The sequence below is a fragment of the Bombina bombina genome, chromosome 2 (assembly GCF_027579735.1).
Source record: "Bombina bombina isolate aBomBom1 chromosome 2, aBomBom1.pri, whole genome shotgun sequence".
Lineage (NCBI taxonomy): Eukaryota > Metazoa > Chordata > Amphibia > Anura > Bombinatoridae > Bombina > Bombina bombina.
The window spans coordinates 1,040,906,160-1,040,932,587 of NC_069500.1; the positions used below are offsets into that span (position 1 = coordinate 1,040,906,160).

Below are 26,428 nucleotides of genomic sequence, written 5' to 3' on the forward strand. Positions count from 1 at the left end.
AGGAAAGAAAGGAAGTAACAGTAAGGCGCAGAGGTGCCTTAGGTTTATATAAAAAGAAACTTTCTGAATACAGGGCGGGCCGTGGACTCACCGTGTCAAGAAAGAAAAATGTATCAGGTAAGCATAAATTTTGTTTTCTTTCTAATGACACAGTGAGTCCACGGATCATCATCAATTACTGTTGGGAACCAATACCCAAGCCAGAGGACACAGATGATAAGGGAGGAACAAGACAGAAACCTAAACAGAAGGCACCACTGCTTGAAGAACCTTTCTCCCAAAAGAAGCCTCAGCCAAGGCAAAAGTATTGAATTTATAGAATTGGGAAAAAGTATGCAAAGATGACCAAGTTGCAGCCTTGCAAATCTGTTCCACAGAAGCTTCATTTTTGAAGGCCCAGGAAGAAGAAACCGCCCTTGCGAAATGAGCTGTGATTTTTTCAGGAGGTTGCTGTCCAGCAGTCTCATATGCCAAGCGAATAACGCTCTTCAGCCAAAAGGAATTTAAGTAACCGTAGCTTTCTGACCCTTGCGTTTCCTAGAAAAGCAAACAAACAATGCAGAAGACTGCCGAAAGTCCTTAGTTGCCTGCAAATAAAATTTTAGCGCTTGCACAACATCCAGATTATGCAACAAGCATTCTCTGTGAGGAGAAGGATTAGAACACAAAGAAGGTACAACGATTTCCTGATTAATATTCCTCGGGCAGGAAACCAAGCTTAGTACGCAGAACCACCTTATCAGAGTGAAATATAAGATAAGGGGAATCACACTGTAAAGCAGAGAGTTCAGAAACTCTCTGAGCAGAGGAAATAGCAACAAGAAAAAAAATCTTTCCAAGATAACATCTTAATTTCTAAAGAATGCATAGGCTCAAACAGAGCCTGTTGTAAAACTTTAAGAACAAGGTTAAGACTCTATGGAGGAGTAACAGGTTTAAACACAGGCCAAATTCTAACCAAGGCCTGACAAAACGATTGCACGTCTGGCACATGCATCAAGCGCTTATGTAACAAAATAGACAAAGCTGAAATCTGACCCTTTAGAGTACCCTTCTCCAGACCATCCTGGAGAAAGGACAAAATCATAGGAATCCTTACTCTACTCCAAGAGTATCCTTTGGATTCACACCAATACAAGTATTTATGCCAGATCTTATGGTAAATCCTGCGAGTTACATGCCTACGAGCCTGAATCAAGGTCTCAATGACCGACTCTGAAAATCCATGCTTACATAAAACTAAGCATTCAATCTCCAAGCAGTCAGCTTCAGAGAAATGAGATTTGGATGAAGGAAGGGACCCTGAAGTAGAAGGTCCTTCCTCAGAGGCAGTCTCCAAGGTGGAAAGGATGACATTTCCACTAGGTTTGCATACCAAATCCTACGAGGCCACGCTGGGGCTATGAGAATTACAGACGCCCTCTCCTGCTTGATTCGAGCAATGAATCTTGGAAGGAGAGCGAATGGAGGAAGCAGGTATGCTAGACTGAAGTTCCAAGGAACTGCCAGAGCAACGATCAGAAATGCCTGTGGATCTCTTGACCTCGAGCCGTATCTCAGAAGTTTGGCATTCTGATGAGAAGCCATGAGATCCAACTCTGGCTGCCCCCACTTGAGGGTCAAGCTGGAAAACACATCTAAATGAAGTTCCCACTCCCCGGGATGAAAAGTCTGTCTGCTCAGAAAATCCGCTTCCTAATTGTCCACTCCTGGGATGTGGATGGCAGAAAGACAGCAGTTGTGGGTCTCTGCCCACTGAATAACTCAGACAACCTCTGTCATGGCCAAGGAACTCAATTTACCCCCTGGTGGTTGATGTAGGCCACCGAGGTTATGTTGTCCGACTGGAATCTGATAAACCGGGCTAAGGCAAACTGAGGCCAGGCCAGAAGAGCATTGAAGATTGCTCTCAGCTCCAAGATGTTTAAGGGCAGCACTGACTCCTCCTGGGTCCATAAGTCCTGAGCCTTCAACGAGCCCCATATTGTTCCCCAACCTAGAAGGCTGGCATCCATGGTCACAATCAGCCAGGAGGGTCTGCGGAAGCAAGTACCCTGGGAGAGATGATCCTGAGAAAGCCACCATGGAAGAGAATCTATTGACACCTGATCTAGATCTACACGAGGAGACAGGTCTGTATAGTCCCCGATCCATTGTCTGAGCATGCATTACTGCAGAGGTCTGAGATGGAACCGAGCAAAAGGAATGATGTCCATGGAAGCCACCATCAGACAGATTACCTCCATACATTGAGCCACTGACGGCCGTGGAGAGGACTGAAGGGCAAGACAAGAGTCGAAAATCTTTCTTTTTCTGACCTCCATCAGAAAAATCTTCATTAACAGGGAGTCTATTATAGTCCCCAGAAATATGACCCTTGTAGCTGGAACCAGAGAACTTTTTTCCCGATTCACCTTCCATCCGTGGGATCGAAGAAAAGACAACAAGATCTCTGTATGAAATTATGCTTGTTGAAAAGATGGCATCTGAACCAGAATGTCATCCAGATAAGGTACCACTGCAATGTCCCGAAATCGAAGCACAGCTAAAAAAGCCCCCAGAACCTTTGAATAAATTCTGGGAGCTGTGGCAAGGCCGAATGGAAGGGCCACGAACTGGAAATCATTGTCCAAAAAGGTGAATCTCAGAAACTTGTGATGGTCCTTGTGAATGGGAACATGGAGGTATGCATTATTTAGGTCGTCATGAACTGACCCTCTTGTGCCAAGGGAAGAATGGAGCGTATAGTCTCCATCTTGAAGGATGGCACTCTGAGAAACTTGTTTAAACATTTTAGATCTAGGATTGGTCGAAATGTTCCCTCCTTTTTTGGACCTATGAACAGATTTGAGTAAAATCCCAGACCCCTTTCCTGAAAGGGAACTGGAACTATTACCCCCAGGGCGGCAAGGTCCTTGACACAATGTAAGAACGCCTTTCTTTTTATCTGGTCTACAGATAATCTGGAGAGGAGAAACCTGCCTCTAGGAGGAAAAGATTTGAAGTCTATTTTGTATCCCTGGAAGACAATGTCCACCGCCCAGGGATCCGGTACATCTCTTATCCAAGCATGGGAAAAAAGAGAGAGTCTGCCGCCTACAAGATCTGCTTCCTGGTTGAGCTTCCAGGAAGGCTTGGCTTGATCTTGCTTGGAGGAAGGGGAGGACCCTGGTGGACATACATCTTTTTTAGTAAAGCCTCCAATTTTTTATCCATTGGATCTTTAAAAGAATAACTATCCTCTATGGGAATAGTAGTCCTCTTGGCCAAAGTGGAGATTGCTCCTTCTACCTTAGGAACCGTCTGCCACGACTCCTTAATAGAATCTGCTATAGGAAACATCTTCTTAAAAATAGGAGATGGAGAAAAGGGAATGCCAGGTCTTTCCCATTTTAGAGCAATAATCTCCGCAGCATGGTCAGGAACTGGAAAAACCTCCACCGCGGAGGGAACGTCAAAGTATTTGTTCAATTTACTAGACTGTTTAGGATTGACTACGATAGTTGTGTCGGAGTCGTCCAAAGTAGCCAAAACCTCCTTAAGTAATAAGCGAAGGTGTTCTAGCTTAAATCTGAAGGATACCACTTCAGCATCAGAAAAAGGAATTACACTTTCTGAGTCTGACATTTCCTTCTCAGATGCTACTGACATGTCTTCCTCCTCAGGCTTATGGGAAGGGACACTCTGGATAGCCAGAACTTGATCAGAAACCTTACTAACTGTTTCCTTAAATTTCCTTTTATGCCTTCCCTGCAACATGGGGAAAGCTGAAAAGGCCTCAGATACTGCAAGGGATACCTGGGAAGCAATGTCTTGAAGATAAAATCCTACAGGATTGCAAGAAGAAACACAGGGCATTGTATGTGGAGACTAAAAATGTTGGGATGCTTGAGGAGAAAGCTGCGGCATATCTGTAACAGGAGACACCTGAACAGCATTTATCTGGGATAATGGTGGCTCATGATCAACTATTTTATGTCTATAACTTAAAGTTCTCTCAATGCATGAGGAACAAAAAGGAACTGGGGGTTCCATCTGAGCATCAAAACATAACTGACAAGCAGCAACTTCGCCTGGGATAATGGTTTGAAAAGCCTCTTGATCCATCTTATGTAATAAATAAGGATAAAGTGTAAAAAAATGTTATTTGAAAATAACAAATAAATGTGAACTGTGTCTTTAAATACAAATGTGTGTTAGCGCAACAAACCAAATAGACACACACACACACACATATATACACAGTTTGCACACTAGAACAATGTCTAGCCTATCTTCAGAGAACCTGGGAGATATATATACCCTGAAAGATCAACTTCTCCTGGCATTTACTAAACTGGAAAATAAGGACACCGCATTTGCTAAATCTGCTAAAGGCTTCAAGACTCCTGCATTTAGTCTCTAAATAGCTCCAGCTTCCCATTGCTACCTTTACATTGGCTAGTGGAACAATCCTACCTTGCAAGATTAATGGTGCAGCCCAAGGAGTACCATCTCCAGTACCGAGAGAAATAGGGTGTAAAAAACGTGGTCTCATGATGTGGTTTTGCAGTATACTTGGATGGAGCAGACTTCAGACCTTTCGATGATGATTTATAATGTTTTGAAAGAAAATGGCTATGTGCTGTGGCAGTGTGAAGAAGATAGCAGATGGGACTGGTTCTAATTCACAAGACATCAAGTTTGGTGTGCATCATTTCAGAGCAGGAGTGTGCTGGAACTTGTCTTTATCATACAACTATTTCTACAATCTCTTTGGTTGTTCACTTGCAAAGATCAGGAACACTGCCACAATGAGGACATCAGTCTCTTTAGCTCTTAATGGACTCTTTTTGTCAGGAGCTAGGTGGGTTAATGTGATTAAACTATTTATTAAGCTGGGCCACTTAATTTGAGCTTACTTAGGATTTCAATTTAATGGCACTCAGCAACTACTGAGCACATCTTTTTGCTTCTTATATGTTTCATGATTTCTGTTAATCTTTAGAGCTATATATTAATACTGGGTCAGTAACACAATAACAGTTTCATTGGAGGGCTCAATTAAATAATTTCATTTATATAAGAAATCTACATAAAGTAATTTACATAATCTAATTTTGACCACAGGTATAGAGGGCTGCCTCCTTCAAATACTGATGATTAGCTTTTACTTTATGTTCTTGCAATTCTTGTTATGAATATGTGGGATACCCATGAGGAGCTGAAGTCCCTATTTTTTTGCTGAAAACTATAACCCTAATTTAGCTGGTTCCCTGTTAAAAGCGTACAGATTCTCACAATGCATTTATTACATATATCTAGCCTCTATACTTTCCTGATTTCGTGGCCTACACAAAGACAAACTTCTAGCGGAGAGTTGTCACCAACTTAAAAATAGTGGCAGATGGCTTCTAGTTATACTGTTGTAGCCCTTCCTCTAATAACACTGTGCTGTCTGCACTATTTACAAGATATCCTGTACTTAGTCATCTTTTAACTGAAATAATCACATTAGTAAATTACTACCCTCTATACTTGTGTACTTCAGATGTTGGCTATATTTCTATGTACTTATAACATTGTTTATTTTATATTGCTATCTAAATAGCAGAGTAATTACTTGTCTATCCACACTTGGACAATGCTTGGACATCAACACTGTCTTTGCAGCTCTAAATTAACATATCACTCTGTCTATAAAACAAAAGTCCTTAGATGCCGATCCACTATTATAATGTTCTTTCTTTACACTTATGCCATGGTTTTAGGTATTGTTTTTTTTATTTATTTTATTTATTTTTTTGTTTTTATGTTCTTACATATAAATAAATGGAGACTAATGGTTCTCTTATTCTGCTCTTAAAGTGAAGGTAAAGTTCGTTATATCGCATTATTGCATTATACAGCCCAGCCTAAATGAATGGCACTTTCATTCATCAATTTTTTTAAATTTAATTCTGAAGTCTGTTTTCGCCGTTTTTACTTACTTTACTTCAAGATGTAAATTCAACCCTTTCATTTAATTTTTTTTTACTTGCTGGTCACGTTTTTCCAGCAGCCAATTGAGATTCTCGCCGTTAGGCGGCCGTCATTCAACGTCATTGCCCTGTTTGACAATCTGCGCATGTGTTCCGTTTCTTTTCTCTCCCTTGGAAGAAAAGCGCTCCTGTTTCGCGCATGCCTATTGCAATTGTTGCAATACGTAGGCTTCTTTCTCCAAACGGGAAACAAGATCAGAGGCTGAAATCCCTGTATGCGCATGCGTACTTAGTTTGATCCACGTAAACGAGCCTAAGAGGCGTATTGAGCGAGTGGGACCGCTCTATATGTCAGACATCAGGAAATGGCTGATGGGAGGAGACTGTTACACCACGGTAGGGATAATATAAATCATGTTTATTGGGGAAATAGATAATGACATGTAGAAAAGAAGTTAGCGATTAGATTGTTTATGATGTTAACAATTGAATAGTGTTTATAGATAGTTCAAACTTTACCTTCACTTTAAGGATTCCAAATACAATACAATTTATATATATATATATATATATATATATATATATATATATATATATATATATATATATATATATATATATATATATATATATACAGTATATATTAAAAAAACATGTAATGGTCATACATATTTGTTATGTATTCCGTTCATGCCTACCTTGTACATTGCAATTGTCTATAATAATAATAAGGGGAAGGCTTTAAAAGGATCTGCAGGTACAGGAGGAAAAATAACAGCATGGTGAGTAGTAACCATGCTAGTCTAGTTGTACCAAGCAGTCTAATGTACCTTTAACCTTTATTTCATATAAAAAACAAAATTTATGCTTACCTGATACATTTATTTATTTCCAGGCATGGAGAGTCCACAAATCATTCCAATAACTAGTGGGATATTCACTCCTGGCCAGCAGGAGGAGGCAAAGAGCACCCCAGCAAAGCTGTTAAGTATCAGTTCCCTTTCCCATAACCCTCAGTCATTCGGCCAAAGAGAAATGGAAAAAGAAGATAACACAAAGGTATAGAGGTGCCTGAGGTTTTAACAAAAACTACCGCCTGAATAAAATAAGGGCGGGTTGTGGATTCTCCATGCCTGGAAATAAATACATTTATCAGGTAAGCATCAATTTAGTTTTCTTTCCTATGGCATGGAGAGTCCATGAATCATTCCAATTACTAGCGGTAACCAATACTCAAGCTAGAGGACACAGCATGAAAGGGAGGGGCAACCAACAGGCGGACCTAAACCGAAGGCACCACCACTTGAAGATTTTTTCTCCCAAAAGAAGCCTCAGCCGAGGCAAAAGTATCAAATTTGGAAAAAGTATGAATAGAGGACCATGTGGCTGCTTTGCAAATTTGCTCCACCGAAGAAGAAACAGCTCTAGTGGAATGAGCCGTAATTCTCTCAGGAGGCTGATGACCAGCTGTCTCATAAGCTAAATGAATAACACTTCTCAACCAGAGAGAAAGAGTGATAGAAGTGGCCTTCTGACCCCTACGCTTACCAGAGAAAACAACAAACAGGGCAGAAGACTGCAGAAAATCTTTAGTTGCTTGAAGATAAAATTTTAAAGCATGTACAACATCCAAGTTATGAAAAAGACATTCCTTCTGGAAAGAAGGATTAGGACAAAAAGAGGGAACAACAATTTCCTGATTAATATTGCGATCCGACACTACCTTAGGGAGAAACCCAAGCTTAGTACGAAGGACCACCTTATCAGCATGAAAAATAAGGTAAGGGGAATCACACTGCAGAGCCGAAAGTAATTTAATGTCAACAGAATGCATTGGCTCAAACTGAGCCTGCTGCAAGACTCTAAGAACAAGATTAAGGCTCCAAGGAGGAGCAACAGGCCTGATTCTGACCAAGACCTGAACAAAAGACTGAACATTTGGCAGAACTGCCAGACGTTTATGCAGAGTACTGTCTGACAAAAAACTTCTCCAGGCCCTCCTGAAGAAAAGCCAAAATTCCAGGAACCCTTACTTTGTTCCAAGAAAAACCCTTTGAACACCAATGAAAGTATTTACACCATACCCTATGGTAAATTTTGCGAATTACCGGTTTACGAGCCTGAAGCATAGTATCTATTACAATCTCAAAGAAGCCACATCTAGCCAAAACTAGACATTGAATTTTCAAGCAGTCAGCTTCAGAGAAACCAGATTTGGATGAAGGAAGGGACCCTGAAGTATAAGGTCCTTCCTCAAAAGTAACCTCCAAGGAGGAAGAGATGGCATTGTCACCAGATCCACAAACCAGATCCTTTAAGGCCATACAGGAGCTATTAGAATCATCAAAGCTCTCTCCTGCTTGATGCGAGCAACTTTTTGTGGAAGTAGAGCAAACGGAGGAACCAGGTATGCTAGAGTGAAGTTGCAAAGAATGGCCAGAGCATTTACCAGAACGGCTTGAGGATCACGTGACTTTGAACCGTAGTTTGGAAGCTTAGCGTTTTGACGAGATACCATCAGATCCAATTCCGGAATCCCCCACCTGAGAGTTATCATCGTGAAAACCTCTGGGTGGTGAGCCCACTCTCCGAGATGAAAAGTTTGCCTGCTCAGAAAATCCGCCTTCCAGTTGTCCACCCCTGGAATGTGGATGGCAGAGAGATGGCAATCGTGAGACTCCGCTCACTGGAGAATGGGAGTCACCTCCATTGCCAAGGAACTCTGAGATCCCCCTTGGTGGCTGATATAATCCACCGAAGTGATGTTGTCCGACTGGAGTCTGATATACCAGACCAAAACTAGTTGAAGCCAAACTAACAAAGCATTGAAGATTGCTCTTAACTACAAGATATTAATTGTAAGAGATGACTCCTCCTGAGACCAACAGGCTGGAGTCCGTGGTCACAATCACTCAGGAAGGCCTCAGAAAGCATGTGCCCAGAGACAGATGGTCCTGAGAAATCCACTACGAGAGAGAGAGACTCTTGTTGGGGAGTCCAGATATATCCTCTACAAGAGATCTGAGTGGTCCCCGTTCCATTCACTGAGCATGCACAGTTGCAGAGGTCTCAGATGGAACCAAGCAAAAGGAATGATGTCCATGGATGCAACCATCAGACCAATCGCCTCCATGCATTGAGCCACAGATGGACAAATAGACTAGAGAGAAAGGCAAGAAGCACAAAGTTTGGATTTTCAAACGTCCGTCAGAAGAATCTTCATGAACAAGAAATCTAAAATTGTTCCTAGGAAACACACCCTTGTATTTAGTACAAGGAAACTCTTTCCCAGATTCACTTTTCATCCGTGGGAACATAGAATAGACAACAACATCTCTGTATGAGATTTTGCTAGATGAAAAGATGGCGCTTGAACCAAGATGTCACCCAAGTAAGGCGCCACAGCAATGCCCTGGGACCTGACCACTGCCAGAAGAGCCACCAGAACCTTTTTTAAAAATTCTAGGAGCTGTATCAAGGCCAAAATGAAGGGCAACAAACTGGAAATGTTTGTCCAGAAAGGCAAATCTCAGATACTGGTAATGATCCCTGTGAATGGGAACATGAAGATATGCATACTTCAGGTCTATGGTCGTCATGAACTGACCTTCTTGTACCAAAGGAAGAATGGAACAGATGGTCTCTATTTTGAAGCACAGAACTCTGAGAAATTGATTGAGACACTTTAGGTCCAGAATGGGACGGAAAGTGCCGTCTTTTTTGGGAACTACAAAAAGATTTTAATAGAATCCTATACCCTGTTCCTCTAGAGGAACTGGAACAATCACTCCCATGGAGGATAGGTCCTTTTTACACAGTTTAAGAAGGCCTCTGGTCCACAGATAACCTTGACAGGTGGAATCTGCCCTGGGAGGATAAGATTTGAATCCTATTCTGTAACCGTATAATGCAATATATATTGCCCAAGGATATAGGACATCTCATATCCAAGCCTGCCAAAATAAAAAGAGCCTGTCCCCCACTTGATGCAAAACAGGATCATGGGTAGACCCTTCATGCTGATTTAGAATCAGCGGAAGGCTTCTTGGCTTGCTTTCCTTTATTCCAAGGCTGACTGGCCCTCCAAGAAGACTTGGAGTGTTCCGACTTGAAAGAGGAGGAGGAAGACTTTTGTCCCTTAAAGTTACAAAAAGGAATAAAAATTTGAATTCTGGCGACCCTTAGTCCTATTCTTTTTATCCTGAGGTAGGAAAGAGCCTTTCCACCTGTAATATCGGAAATTATTTCAGCCAGACCCGGACCAAACAAGGTTTTACCCTTATAAGGCAAAGATAAAAGCTTGGACTTGGATGTGACACCTGCAGACCTCCATGCTAGGAGCCTACTTTCCAAATACATAGGTTTTGGGATAATTAAAGGGGAATGCATCAGACTGAGGAGAAATTGCTCAGAAGATAGTGTATACAGAGCAGAGTGTCTTAAATTAAAGCAACGTTTTCTGGAGAGGGGTTATAAGAGTGAAGTAATAGATAAAGCCATAGTACAATCAGAAGGTCTTGATAGAAGGGAGCTTTTATTGGACAAAATTAAACCTAGGAGGGAACACAACAAGGATAAGCCCACTTTTATAAAAAAATACAGCAAGCAGTATGGTAGAATTGTAAAGATAGTGGAAAAACATTTTCCAATTCTTAAAGGAGATAATGTCTTATATGATACTGTTAAGAAAGGCTGTTGTTTTGTGTCTAAACGGAATCGCACTCTTGGCAATTATCTCTCTCCCAGTGTAGTCAGCCAGAAGAAAGTAGGACAAAGTAGTTGGTTAACATGTAAAGGACATTTTAAATGTCATAACATTAATTGTAAAGCATGTGGGAATGCAGTTGTATCTAAACAGTTTCAATCATGCACAACACAGCGTGTTTATGAGGCCACAAGTTGTACAAACTGTAGATCTAAATATGTTATTTACATGGTACAATGCACAGAATGTAAGATGCAATACGTGGGTATGACCACCAGGGAGGTGAGAGAGCGCATTAGAGAGCACCTAAATGACATCTCCACCACAACCCCGTGTTCTGCATTAGCGGCACACTTCATAACACACCACAATGAAAATGTAAAAACCTTCAGGTGGCAAGTGATAGAAAAAGTGTGTCCTAAAGAGAGAGGTGGGAATCTTGACATGTTATTATCCAAAAGAGAGGCATTTTGGATATTTTCCATGCAAACTCGCCTGCCATTAGGCTTCAATACTGAAGCGGATCTAATAAATGTATGGAGGTAAGGAGCTTCCTATGTAATAAGACCTTTTCCACTAACTGGTGGTATATATATCATAAAGTACAAGTTTAGGGGAAAATAAACAAAGTATGTTACCCAAGCTTATATCTGAGTAAGAATACAAATAAAATGAATATAGTATAAACTTAATATTGATATATAGCACTCAAGGGCATATGTATTCACATATGCATATATACTTAATGATAATGAACACACCAGTATTGGAGGGTATCAAATTGGAAAATCAGTCTGTAAGAGGTTAATTACTGTGTTAATCATCTGGTGATGCAATACATCTGTTGACAAATCAGTAAGGAGTATAGCCTTTATAAGGATAGATGGAGGATTATAGAGTTAAGGCTTCTGATGACGGCGTAAGCCGAAACGCGTCAAGCTCTTAGTATACACTTGCAAGTGTTTGTTTTATTTGTTCCATGCTGTGGTAAAAACCAATAAAGTATTTTTGGACTTTCAATTTTATCCCGTAGCACCGCTTTTTTTGTTCTTCAAACCTGCAGACCAAGACTTTGACAACAGAGCTCTGCGAGCTAAAACAGTTAAACCAGAAATCTTAGCTCCCAGCCTAAGAACTTGTATATTGGCATCACAAATAAAGGCATCGGCTAGCTTTAGAGCCTTGATCCTATCTTGGATCTCCTCTTTAGTAGTCTCTTCTAGGATTAGATAAGATAAATCATTGCACCAATAAGATGCTGCCACCGCAACTGTAGCAATACTAGCAACAGGCTGCCACTGTAATCCCTGATGAATGTACATTTTCTTCAAAAAAAGCATCAAGCTTTTTATCCATGGGATCTTTGAAAGAACAACTATCTTCAATAGGAATAGTAGTTCTCTTGGCAAGAGTAGAGATAGCTCCCTCTACCTTGGGCACTGTGCACCACGAGTCACGAATAGAGTTAGCAACAGGAAACATCTTTTTAAAAAAATGGGACGGGGAAAAAGGAATCCCTAGTTTATCCCATTCCTGAGTTATGATATCTGCCATACGGTCTTGAACCGTAAACACTTCCACAGACGAAGGTACATCATATACCTTATTAAGTTTACTAGACCTCTTTGGATTCTCCACTAAGTCGGATTCTTCCAAAGTAGCAAGAACCTCCTTTAACAGTACTTGGAGGTGTTCTAACTCAAATCTGAAATTAATCTCCTCTGAATCTGCAGAATTGGTCAGTACAGTATCAGGATCTTACAATTCTCTTGCGCTTGCGACGTTTGAGGGGAAAGCTTAGGCAATTCTGAAACATTATCCTGAGATAGAAGGCTCTGGGGGAGAAATCTTACCTTTCAAAAATAAAGTCATATTTAAAAAAGAGGAGCAAAATTGCACAGGAGGAACCACCTGAGCCTCCAAGCAAAACAAACATTTGTCAACTGTCAAATTTAAATTCTCATTAGTGTCCATAATAACAGTGAAACAAAGAACCCTTATAAGATTCCCTAGCCCTATTAAACGATTTAAACAGAAAAACTTAGACACCTTCAAACTCAGCTCACCACCCGCTTACATACAGCCGCTGAATAAATGCAACACAGAAGAAAACTCCGGTCTGCAAAAGACGGAAAAAAGGAAGCGCATATGAAACGCGGTCACATGACCGCAACTAAAAAGAAAATTGTGCCACCAGACAAAATGGAGCAAAATAAACCTCACTTCCTGGAAATTAAAAAAAAACGTAGCATAGTGGTTCTGATCACATGAACGCTCACCTCTCATAATACCCTGCCGAAAAACTCTGGCTAGTGAAAGAGAAAAAAACACCTCTTAAACAAAAAAGGACTAACAAACTCCCATTCTCAGAGAGCCCAGACACAAATAAAACACATTATAACATATTTTCTCAGCCTCTAAAGTTCCCAATGCAGTGTCCTTTAAATGCTCCCTGCCCATTTAATGTTAAAGCATATACATTTTTCCCTGAGCACATCCACAAAGATCTTCCAGGAATAGAAGTCTTCAATTAACTCCTAGAGTGCTGGTACCTTCTAACCTAGAAGGGAAGCACTTACCTGTGGAAGTAGCTGCCAGGCAGGGAACAGTTTCTTAGGTATGTCAGATCACTCCACATCTAACATGGATCTTTAGAAAAAGAAAAAACAGAGTAACAAACTCTGGTTTTCTATCAAAGGCGTAGCATCAGTGTGAGAAATAAAGCAAGGACCACCTCACCGCCTTCTAATTGCTAAAAGCCACCATTACTCTTACTAAAGAGATTGACATGGACACAGCATAGCCCCAATCCATGCTTGCAGGGAGAAGTACCCATAAAAGGATTAAAAATCTTCAGACACCTTCTTCGCCATCCTCCCGTGATCAAGGCAAAGAAAATGACTAGAGGTTATGGGTAAGGGTACTTAACAGCTCTGCTGGGGTGCTCTTTGCCTCCTCCTGCTGGCCAGGAGTGAATATCCCACTAGTAATTGGAATGATTCTTGGACTCTCCATGCCATAGGAAAGAAATATTTGTTCATATTTTTTATAGTTCTAAAATACTGATCTATGACCCTGTGTGTTAGGAAGTTGGCCATCACAGCTTTAGATTTTTAGAGTCTGTTTGAAACAAGAGCATGAACTGGAGGAGTACTAGAATGATGTGGATAGGTTAACAGAGGAATCTTGTGCAGCTGCTGATTGTGATGTTTGACATTTTCTATGGGGTAACAACAAATTGCATGAGCTTCAAGGGAAGACAATGCAGAAATAAATAATTTAACTGTGTGTTACCTGGCTCAAGTGTGGAGCTGAATTTTAGGTCTCAAAGGGGACAATTTATTCTTATAGTTCAACAAGAGAATTGTGACATTGTTCTTAAAGGATCACAAAAGTGCAAAAAAGAAATGCTCTGATGTGTGAGATCATTTTGTTATTGCATATAACTATGTGTTTTACACCTGTAGCATAGTTAAAGTTATGTCCAGAGCAGCAATACACTACCAGGATCTAGCTGAACACATCTGGAGAGCCAATGACAAGAGGAATATATGTGCAGTCACTAAATCACCAGCTACCTCCCCCATTGCTGCTCCTGAGCCTACCTTGGTATGCTTTTTAACCAAGGCTACATAGAGAACACAGTACATTTCAGATTAGTGATAACATTTAAAAAAACTTTTACAATTTAATGCTCTATCTGGATTATGAAAGTTTAATTATGACTTTCATGTCCCTTTAATACCATCTATCATATACTGCCTTACATATTTTCCCTTCCACACATAAAATAGGTTTTACTTTATTAATGTAAGTCATTGATGACAACTTATCTGCCGTTACTATACCACAATAGGCTTTCAGTTTCTGTTTAGTGTAATAATGTCAGAATGGCAATGATGCTATTTGAGCATTTGACCAATCATGAGTCACTTATGGACACCTAAATACCTGCCTGCTCACAGCAGTGAATTGCTAGAATCTTCTATTATAGTTTTATCATCAGCCCTTCAGTTTCCATGAGTGCAGAACAGATACATAGGCTGGATACATTTGCCAATGTGTCTACTTCACCACATGAATCCTAATGAGCACTGAGCTATAAGACTACTGCACTTCATCATTGTCTATGAATTTACCATCTTGGATAAATTGAGAAACCAAACTTCTTATTGTTTGAAATTTTGAAGCATTAATATTCTTGCTATGTGTGCAATCAAATAACTTTTCTTTAGATTCAGAACCAAATCAGTGTTTAAAGGGACAGTAAAGTCAAAATTAAACTTTAGTGATTCAGATAGAGCATGCAATTTTAAACAGCTTTCCAATTCTATTATTATTATCTAATTTGTTTTGTTCTTTTGATATCCTTAGTTTAGAGTAAACCTAGGTAGGCTTAGGAGCGTTCAGTCTATGGCAGCAGTTTTTGTATCTATGTATAGCATTGCTAGAAACAATGTTACAAATGGTGCTGCCAGATGGCTAAAGACACGTGCACGCTTCTGAACTCACTTACGATTCATCTTTAACTAAGGATACAGAGAGAACTAAACAGAATTACTAATAAATAGTGAATTGGAAAGTTTTTTAAAACTGTACGATCTATCCAACCCATTAAAGTTTAATTTTGATTTTACTGTCCCCTGATGAAACTGCAAGATATATTAAACAGTATGAGATTATAATATAAAATATTTAATTAAGTATAGCTAAAAGAATTGTAATACTTTTTTTTTTTACCCCTTTCCTGGAATTTAACTATTAAAATTGTTGGTTTCTGTAAAGTAATAGATGCCCACATGTCTAAACTTAATTTTTAAGCTTATCTTACTGTCCTAACGCAAACAATTGAAAGCAGATATAAAACTGGCAATAAAATGAATACAAACAAGATTGTGTGGGTTTCCACAGGGCCTTGTTTACACAAACACTACTTTATTTCTTAGTGTAATATATATTTCCCTAATTTTCTCCACAGAAGACAGCACCCATTACTTTATAGAATCTAGTTAATTTATAGAAACTTAATTTTTACACTTACATCATCAATATTTAAATAACTAATATAATGGTAAAAAATACATCTACAGATTACTCTAAGGCTTTGAATACATCATTATGTGCAGCATGTATTTACTATTTAATTTTCCTTTAAATAAAAAAATATACCAACATAAGGGTGTTGATAATTCCTGAGTTTGTTTAAAAAGGCTGCATGCTTTATACTTGTAAACTATGTACAGTTTCATGTAGTAAGGAAAAAACGAAGCAATGAGTCCCAAGAGTTGTAAGTCCATGAGTTTATTGAAACAGAGCCTGTAATGGACAGTAAGGTGCTCCCTATTGCCTGACGTGTTTCGCGCATGCGTACTTGCGCTTCAGAGACAATGACCTCTCCTGCACTGGAACCTTAAATAGGGTATGTGGACCAATAGGTGACTAGTGTCAATTAGTAATCTAATTATATGAAAACTAATAGACAGATACATTTGTTTAATTGAAATGTACTGACTTATGTTTGTAATTAAATGAGGTTTCTTGACTTCATGGAGAATAAGTTCCAGTGGAGGAGAGGAAATACAGATAAAATAAAATAACAGTTTACAAGATGAACAAAATTAGTAAAAATCAAATTGTCATAGATTGATGGAGAAACTTCATCAATCTCTATAGTTGAGGTATTTTGACTATAAGAATACTACTAATGAGGTTTTTTTTTTATTATTATATAGAAAGAAACCACTAAAGAAAAGGAGGAAGGAGAAGGAGAGAAAAAAATGTTTTTCGTTTTTAAAAGTATAAATAAAAAAATAATTGAATACAGTAAAATAAGTTACATACCTGGTTTCTAATTTTGCTAGTGCAGATTGAAGTTGTTTCAGCCGTTTATCTGATGCCTCCTCCCTACCCTGAGCAGCTAACACCTCTTCTTCCTGCAAAGAATATAGATTCCATTTACACAAAGCATCATAATCACTATATCACAAAACTCAGCAGAATAATATGAGGCTATCAAGCAAGTGTGATAATACTCAGGGTGCAACATCTTGCCTTATAGTCCAGAGATGGTTTGCCCTTTGCAGCGCTGAATAATATTCTATAAAGGACACTTTCAGGAGCACCACACAGACCTTTTAAGATTTTATTTTATTTTCCTCTCTGCACCTCTATTACTTTTAAAAATAATACACAAGTCATTTTTTATAGTTATGTTCCTAAGTGTTCCTTTCTACAATACAATGGTTTATTATTAGTGTTTATAATTATATTTTATTTGTATTGTGCCGCGTAATTCAGTAGCGCTGGATAGATAAGAAGTGGTAGGCAATGAAAAAGATTTAGGGTAAAATACCGATACATACAACAGAGTAAACAAAAGAAATTGCAGGATGAGGAGTGTGCACCCTGAGTTAGTACAATCATATGAGGCACTCATCTAATTTTACCTTTCTCTGTAATTGCTGATGAAGATTTTCTGTAAGTCTGGTCATTTCTTCAGATTTCACTGTTGCTACTCGTACGTCCTGCTTGGCTTGCCTGTTCGTATTCATTGGTAAGAATAAATCAAAATAAAATGTTTCTTATGAGGATATTAATTTTATACAATACCATAAACTAAATTTAATATATGAAGCAAGGTCATGATAAATTGTTACAAAACAAAAAAACTAAATTTATGCTTACCTGATAAATTCTATTCTTTCCTGGCATGGAGAGTCCACGAATGAATTCAATTACTAGTGGGAATTCAACTCCTGGCCACCAGGGGGAAACAAAGAACACCCCAGCAGAACTGTTAAAGTGAAAGTAAGCTATACTGAACCTCTAAGTCACAACTGAAAGTACAAATTAATTAAGGTGGAGTTTAATTAATGAATTTCTTTCTTTTGTTACAATAAAACTATAATTTTACCTTTAGATCTGCTAATCTAAACCGCTGTCACTCAGCCTGGCTCTAAAAAAAATAATATTCTTACATGACAAAGATCATCTTTTACATTCTAATAGGTCCCCCAGTAGCATCTGAATTCTAACCTTACGCCCCTAAATTAAAGTACCCATGCGTGTCTCATTGAATTGAATGACAACAAACAAGCACATTCATGAGACACGCATGCGAATTGCAGGTGGGACTGCTCTTACAATTGAAAACGGAAAATCCGGAAATGAGCGGGTGGGTGGAGCAACATTAATTTCGGTATGTTCATACAATACTAAATAAAAAATAAATAAGGTATTTCTTAAAAAAAAGGTAGCGATTACATAGAGGTTTAGGAGATGAATAGATGTTATTAAAGTTTGGTCCGAGAACTTACTTTCACTTTAAGTATCACTCCCACTTCCCATAACTCCAATTCATTCGGCCGAAGCAATATGGAAAGAGAAGATGACACAAGAGTATAGAGGTGCGTGAGGTTTAGAAGAGACAACCGCCGTCTTAAAACTAAATTAAGGACGGGTCGCGGAGTCTCCATGCCAGGAAAGAAAATAATTTTTTGGGTAAGTATAAATTTTGTTTTCTTTCCAATGGCATGGAGAGTCCATGAATCCATTCAATTACTAGTGGGAAACAATACACAAGCACGAGGACACATAATAGAAGGGAGGGAGAACAAGACATGCATAACCAAACAGAAGGCACCCCCGCTTGAAGAAATTTCCACCCAAAAGAAGCCTCAGCTGAGGCTAAAACACTGAATCAGGAAAAAACTCAGAAACAATATGCAACAAGGACCAAGAGGTCGCCCTGCAAATCTGTTCAACAGAAGCCTCATTGATAAAGATCCCGGAAGAAGAGACAGCCCTAGTGAATGAGCCGTAGTCCCCTCGGGAGACTGTAGTCCAGCTGACACATAAGTTAACCAAAACCCCTTCTCAACTAAAAGGGAAGAAAAGATTAGGTTTTCTAGCCCCTACGAATACAAGAAACAATAAAATAAGGGTCAGAGGATCGAAAAACTCCTAGTTGTTTGCAAATAGAGTATCAGAAAATGCACAACATCCAGGTTATGCAACTGACGTTCCTTGAGAGACAAGGAATTAGGACAGAAAGAAGGAATGACACCTCCTGAGAGATATAGTGGTTCGACACCACCTCTGGAAGGAATCCCATGTTGGTACAAAGAACCGCCTTATCCTCATGAAAAATAAGACAAGAAGGATCACATTGCAGAGCCTAAAAACTCCTAAACCCTATAATCGGAAAATAGCAAGCAGAAAACTAAAACTTCCAAGACAGAAACTTAATTCAACAGAGTGCATAGGCTCAAACTAGCCCTCTGCAGAACTCTAAAAACAAGCAAAAGGCTCCAGAAGGGAGCAACTGACAAAAACACAGGCGCGATCGAACTAAGGCCTGAACAAAAGATTGAATATCTGGAAGTCAACCAGATGCTCAAACAAAATTATCGAGGAGCGAGATCTTGCCTCTTAGAATACGGACAGATAAGTCCTTCTCCAGGCCCTCCTGCAGAACAGACAGAATGCGAGGTACCTTCACTTGCTCCAAGAGAAAATCCCTAGATTCAAACCAGAAAAAGTATGTACGACATACCTTATGGTAAATCTTACGAACTACCAGCATATGATCCTTGATCATAGATCAATGACCATATCTGAAAAAACCTTGTCTACATAAGCATAGGAGATCAATCTCCAGGCAGTCAGATTCAAAGAATCCAGATTGGAAGTAAGAAAAGGACCCTTAAGCAGAAAGTCCTACCTCAGAGGAAAATTTCACAGAGAAAGGATGACCTCCTTACCAAATCCGGATCAAATTCTGCAATGCCAAGCAGGGGCGAGTAGAAGCACCAAAACCTGCTCCTATACGAAACCAGCTATTCCCCAAGGAAGGAGGGCAAAACAAGAAAAGGCAGATTAGACCAAAGATAAAAAACAAACGCCAGAGCTTCTACCAGAGTTGCATGTGGAAGTCTGGTGTTAGAGACGCCAACCCATCCCACTCTGGAACTCCCCACCTGAGATATATGCCGAGATACTGTACCTCTGGATGAAGAACCCACTTCTTAGGGTTAAACATCTGCACTCACAGGAAAACTGCCTCCTAAACAGTTTGCGCAAACACACATTCAAGGTGCAAGAAGCTACAGTTGGTCTCAAACTGCAAACCTTCCGCTTGCTAGACAGCTAAGCTAACCTTTAGGCTACCACAATTGCCCAGATGACCATCCCTGATAAGAAGATGGCATAATCACACAATGGCCCCAATTTATCAAGGTCTGTCGGACCTGATCCGTCAGTGCGGATCAGGTCCGACAGACCTCGCTATTCAGCATTGCACCAGCAGCTCACAAGAGCTGCTGGTGCAACGCCGCCCCCTGCAGACTCGCAGCCAATAGGCTGCCAGCAGGGGGGTGTCAATCAACCCGATCGTACTCGATCGGGTTGATTTCCGGCGATGTCTGTCCGCCTGCTCAGAGCAGGCGGACAGGTTATGGAGCAGCGGTCTTTGTGACCGCTGCTTCATAACTGCTGTTTCTGGTGAGCCTGCAGGCTCGCCAGAAACACGCGGCATCAAGCTCCATTCGGAGCTTGATAAATATGCCCCAATAGCTAGACCTCTCTCCCCGCTACAGAACTCGAAGATTCTCCCAGAAGGAGGAAAAAAAAAATCATCTAAGAGAAGACATCTGATTGATTCTGAAAGACAGACCAAAGTCCTAAAGACTAAACGGTCAGTGCATTGAAGAACGCTCTCAGCTCTAGGGACAGAAAGACAAAATTAGTCTAATCCAACTCCCCCAAGTGGACAAAGAACCTCTCGTCGGTTCTGAGAGATATCTTAGTCAAAAAGACGTGTAGAGAAAGGAAATAGGCCAGAGGCCAATCCTGGAGAAGCACCGCTGCAATCATAATATTACTCCATCTCAGGCATTGCTGAAAAGGTACTGAACATAGGTCTGATGAAAAAAACGTGGAAGATTACCTCTGGGCTACCAGGTAGACTCCAAGAGAAAAATAAAAATCTAGAAATAGGTAGATGAGAAGCATAGAAAAGCAAACTATGCAACAAAGAGACAGCCTTATAAAAGAGAGGCTACAGGTCTCCAAGCATGTTCTATGTCATGGCATGCCTGAAGAGGAAACTGGAACCTCCAGGCTAGAACAAATTGGGCAGGCTGTTGAAAGAACATGACTCCTTGCTGACAGCAAAGGTACAGAATATCAGTAGAGAAGAAAACTACCGATTAACCTAAAAATTATTCCCACTGGAGAATATTATCTAACTTGCTTGTAAAAATAATTCCCTTACCAGAAAAGGAAAATAAAATAGAATACTTAGTTACTAAACTGCTGAATAACCACTAAGCTAGTCAAGCAGCTCTAAGAAGGAATGAGCAGCTCCCCAATAAGAAGAAAAAAAGCAAAACATACGTCAATATCCCTAACCTCCCCCAAAAACAAAAATCTAATGCTTTTAACAATTGTAGAATATGCTTCAGAAAGAAGGAAGTTGAGATTCTGCATGACGTCAGGATCTAAAATAGATCCTTGAAACATACCTATAGTATGCAAAATAGACAAAGTATAGGAAACTCTAAAGAGCCAGAACCAAAAAAAAGAGGACTGAACTCAGGACCTCCAGCTATGAAAAATTAAACCATTAACTCTTAGATACTAAACTGCTTTCGTAACCACTAAGTTATTAGAACAGTTAGACTGAAAAACTTACATCTAATAAGATAGCCAACAAAAGATAAGCAGAAAAACTGCCTATAATCAAAGTCCATAAAAAGCTTGTACAGTAGAAAGGAAGGTATATGCAAAAGAAAAAAAGCAATGCTCCTAGGACTAAAGGGACAGTCTACACCAGAATTTGTTTTGTTTAAAAAAATAGATAATCCCTTTATTACCCATTCCCTAGTTTTGCATAACCAACACAGTTATATAATTATTGTTTTACCTCTCTGGTTACCTTGTATCTAAGCCTCAGCAAACTGCCCCCTTATTTCAGTTCTTTTGAAAGACATCCATTTTAGCCAATCAGAGCTGGCTTACTGGAACTCCACGTGCATGAGCACAGTGTTATCTATATGACACACATGTGCTCATGAAAAGCAGTCAAAATGCACTGAGAGAAGAGACGGTCTTCAAGGGTTTAGAAATTTGCATATGAACCTCATAGGTTTAGCTGTCAACTAGGAATACCAAGAGAACAAAGCAAAATTGATGATAAAAGTAAATTGGAAAATTGTTTATAATGACATTCTCTATCTGAATAATGAAAGTTTATTTTGGACTAGACTGTCCATTTAAGCTTAAATACTTTATCTAAAAGTTCTACTGAAAAATGGGGTAGGGATAACATATGCTAAGCAATACTCCCTAAATACCACATTTAAAAAGCACAGTAGATAATCTTAATATAAGGCTTATACCATCTCCAAATATACATCTACTGAAAAGAGAATAGGGATGAGAATTTAATAGTCCCTTAATATATATACCGCAGACAAATTAGACAATATCCAGTATACAAGCTTAGATAGACTAGATAAAAAATACTTCCAAGAGAAAGAAAATATATGCAGAAGGGAACTACTGGAAAACTGCCACTAGGTGGTAGTCAAAGCCAAGAAATCCCTTCTCAAGTCTCAGAAAAATATACTGAAACAAACACCTTTCAAGTGCCTCTATGAGATCGGCACATCTAAAGACGTTCACAAGCTATTGCCATGGTATAACATTTCCCAGAAATAAACCCAGAAGATGGGTAAATATCTAGCACCAAGAATCCTGTGTGCCTGGTAACAAGCACGCCTTAAGCAATTGCGGTTAGAAGCGTAGACAGCATATACATTAGAAATGGCAACACCCACATGGGGAGATTTTCTCCTCATGGCTTCATTATCATCAATTGATACATTTTATAACTCATCACAAACATAAAGGAGACTTAGGTAGAAAATTGACACCCTTTGAGGAGCTTTGCATTTCGCAAAAAAGCCCGACTCACTTGATTTCTAAAATTTACAAAATTCTAAGCAGTCCTGACGCATCGAACCTCCCCTCCTACACGTACTCATGGAAGAAAGAATTAAATTGTAACTTAGAGGAGGAGTCCTGGCACCATGCTTTCTGACTGACCAAAAAATCATCTGTCTCGGCAGTGATACAAGAAATCCACATAAAACTCCTGTGTAGATGGTATCTAACCCCGTCCCGATTACACAAGATATACCCCTCACTTAATAACACCTGCTGGAGGAGGTGTGGAGAGGAGGGTACGCTCCTCCATATCTGGTGGGCTTGCCCCAGGCTTGGGGAATTCTGGCGAGAGATCATGTCTGAAATGTCGGAGATATTAGGAACACAGGTTCCTCATGCCCCAACCACATTACTGTTCCTATCTCTTCCAAAGTTGTCTGGCGAGGGTAAACACCCTCTCTTACTACTTATGCTCACTGCAGCTAAGAAGCTAATACCAAAGCTATGGAAGACCCAGATTATCCCTACATTAGAGGACTGGAGAGTGGCCGTTGCGGACCTCCTTTCCTTGGAGAGATATCACTATCTAAAAACACATCACCTAGAGGTCCACAAAATGATGTTGGCCTTATGGAGTAGACAGATTTGATCTGGATTCTGAGATGGTGTGCTTTCCGCGAGGAACTGCCATTATGTTCCCTCTACCCCCCAACCTCCCCCCCCCCCCCTTTTTTTTTTTTTTTTCTCCTTTCTCTTCTCTTCTTCCTCTTGCTCTTTACCCTTTTCCCCACTTTCTTCCTCTGGCTGAGAGATGTTTCCCTCACTCTTAACTGTTGTATTAATGGTTGGTTTATAAGCATGTTTAAACTTTATTGAAAAATTTGTGCAATACGAGAGAGATTGACATAACTCGTTATTCCATCTTTGGAATTACTCTTTTCTCTTGTCATTTAGATCTCTTACAGCAAAGACAACTGTGAATGTATAAGTAAACACAGGGTAATATTATGACCAATGGGCTTGTATAACTCTCACTTTGTTTCAGTCCCTGTATTCTATAATTTGATCTGTATATTCTTTGTTGTCTCTTTTGAATATCTCAATAAAAAATTTAAATAAAAAAAAAAAAGAAAAAAAAAAAAAAAGAAATGGAAACACCATTATGGAAACTGAGGATAAATTAGAGTACTCCATAAATAAAACTTTGACAGAAGGTAATCTAACTCTTCCTAATGTAAAGGAGGCTTACTCTATTGGCGCGCAATGCGATCACCACAAGAAATGTCACAGGACATCAGTGTAACATGATGTACGGCACTTCATGAAAATAATATCAACCCATTTGTTTTAACATTTTCTTAGTCATTAAACAAGTAGAATGGATATTACACAGATTCTAATGAGCGGGCGTTTTATCAGTCATCCAGCGTAATGAGGAGAGTGTGCGCCAACACTTGTTGCAGCCTTAGGCCTAGATTTGGAGTTTGGCGGTAGATGGGCTGTTAACGCTCCGCGGGCTTTTTTCTGGCCGCACCATAAAATTAACTCTGGTATCGAGAGTTCAAAAAAATGCTGCGTTAGGCTCCAAAAAAGGAGCGTAGAGCATTTTTACCGCAAATGCAACTCTCGATACCAGAGTTGCTTACGGACGCGGCCAGCCTCAAAAACGTGCTCGTGCACGATTCTCCCATAGGAAACAATGGGGCTGTTTGAGCTGAAAAAAACCTAACACCTGCAAAAAAGCAGCGTTCAGCTCCTAACGCAGCCCCATTGTTTCCTATGGGGAAACACTTCCTACGTCTGCACCTAACACCCTAACATGTACCCCGAGTCTAAACACCCCTAACCTTACACTTATTAACTCTAATCTGCCGCCCCCGCTATCGCTGACACCTGCATTATATTATTAACCCCTAATCTGCCGCTCCGTAAACCGCCGCAATTTACATTATCCCTATGTACCCCTAATCTGCTGCCCCTAACACCGCCGACCCCTATATTATATTTATTTACCCCTAATCTGCCCCCCCTCAACGTCGCCGACACCTGCCTACACTTATTAACCCCTAATCTGCCGAGCGGACCGCACCGCTACTATAATAAAGTTATTAACCCCTAACCCGCCTCACTAACCCTATCATAAATAGTATTAACCCCTAATCTGCCCTCCCTAACTTCAATTATTGACCCCTAATCTGACGACCGGAGCTCATCGCTACTATAATAAATGGATTACCCCTAAAGCTAAGTCTAACCCCTAACACTAACACCCCCCTAACTTAAATATAATTTAAATCTAACGAAATTAATTAACTCTTATTAAATAAATTATTCCTATTTAAAGCTAAATACTTACCTGTAAAATACATCCTAATATAGCTACAATATAAATTATAATTATATTATAGTTATTTTAGGATTAATATTTATTTTACAGGTAACTTTGTAATTATTTTAACCAGGTACAATAGCTATTAAATAGTTAAGAACTATTTAATAGTTACCTAGTTAAAATAATAACAAATTTACCTGTAAAATAAATCCTAACCTAAGTTATAATTAAACCTAACACTACCCTATCAATAAATTAATTAAATAAACTACCTACAATTACCTACAATTAACCTAACACTACATTATCAATAAATAAATTAAATACAATTGCTACAAATAACTACAATTACATAAACTAACTAAAGTACAAAAAATAAAAAAGAACTAAGTTACAAAAATAAAAAATATTTACCAACATTAGAAAAATATTACAACAATTTTAAACTAATTACACCTACTCTAAGCCCCCTAATAAAATAACAAAGACCCCCAAAATAAAAAATTCCCTACCCTATCTAAATTAATAAATGTAAAAGCTCTTTTACCTTACCAGCCCTGAACAGGGCCCTTTGCGGGGCATGCCCCAAGAAAATCAGCTCTTTTGCCTGTAAAAAAAAACATACAATACCCCCCCCCAACATTATACAACCCACCACCCACATACCCCTAATCTAACCCAAACCCCCCTTAAATAAACCTAACACTAAGCCCCTGAAGATCTTCCTACCTTGTCTTCACCATCCAGGTATCACCGATCCGTCCTGGCATCCGGTGCTGAAGAGGTCCAGAAGAGGCTCCAAAGTCTTCCTCCTATCCGGCAAGAAGAGGACATCCGGACCGGCAAACATCTTCTCCAAGCGGCATCTTCGATCTTCTTCCATCCGGTGCGGAGCGGGTCCATCTTGAAGCAGCCGACGCGGATCCATCCTCTTCTTCCGTTGTCTCCCGACGAATGACGGTTCCTTTAAGGGACGTCATCCAAGATGGCGTCCCTCGAATTCCGATTGGCTGATAGGATTCTATCAGCCAATCGGAATTAAGGTAGGAATATTCTGATTGGCTGATGGAATCAGCCAATCAGAATCAAGTTCAATCCGATTGGCTGATCCAATCAGCCAATCAGATTGAGCTCGCATTCTATTGGCTGATCGGAACAGCCAATAGAATGCAAGCTCAATCTGATTGGCTGATTGGATCAGCCAATAGGATTGAACTTGATTCTGATTGGCTGATTCCATCAGCCAATCAGAATATTCCTACCTTAATTCCGATTGGCTGATAGAATCCTATCAGCCAATCGGAATTCGAGGGACGCCATCTTGGATGACGTCCCTTAAAGGAACAGTCATTCGTCGGGAGACAACGGAAGAAGAGGATGGATCCGCGTCGGCTGCTTCAAGATGGACCCGCTCCGCACCGGATGGAAGAAGATCGAAGATGCCGCTTGGAGAAGATGTTTGCCGGTCCGGATGTCCTTTTC

At 39.7% G+C, this 26,428-nt stretch overlaps 1 protein-coding gene across 1 annotated transcript in view; it reads right to left on the reverse strand.

The window, feature by feature from the left end:
• Nucleotides 1-26,428, reverse strand: part of SCLT1 (sodium channel and clathrin linker 1) — a 555,483-nt gene that overhangs the window by 293,398 nt on the left and 235,657 nt on the right. The window contains 3 exon segments of the mRNA XM_053703662.1: nucleotides 16,507-16,598; nucleotides 17,112-17,202; nucleotides 24,818-24,822. Of these exon segments, the coding sequence (XP_053559637.1) occupies nucleotides 16,507-16,598; nucleotides 17,112-17,202; nucleotides 24,818-24,822 (188 nt within the window).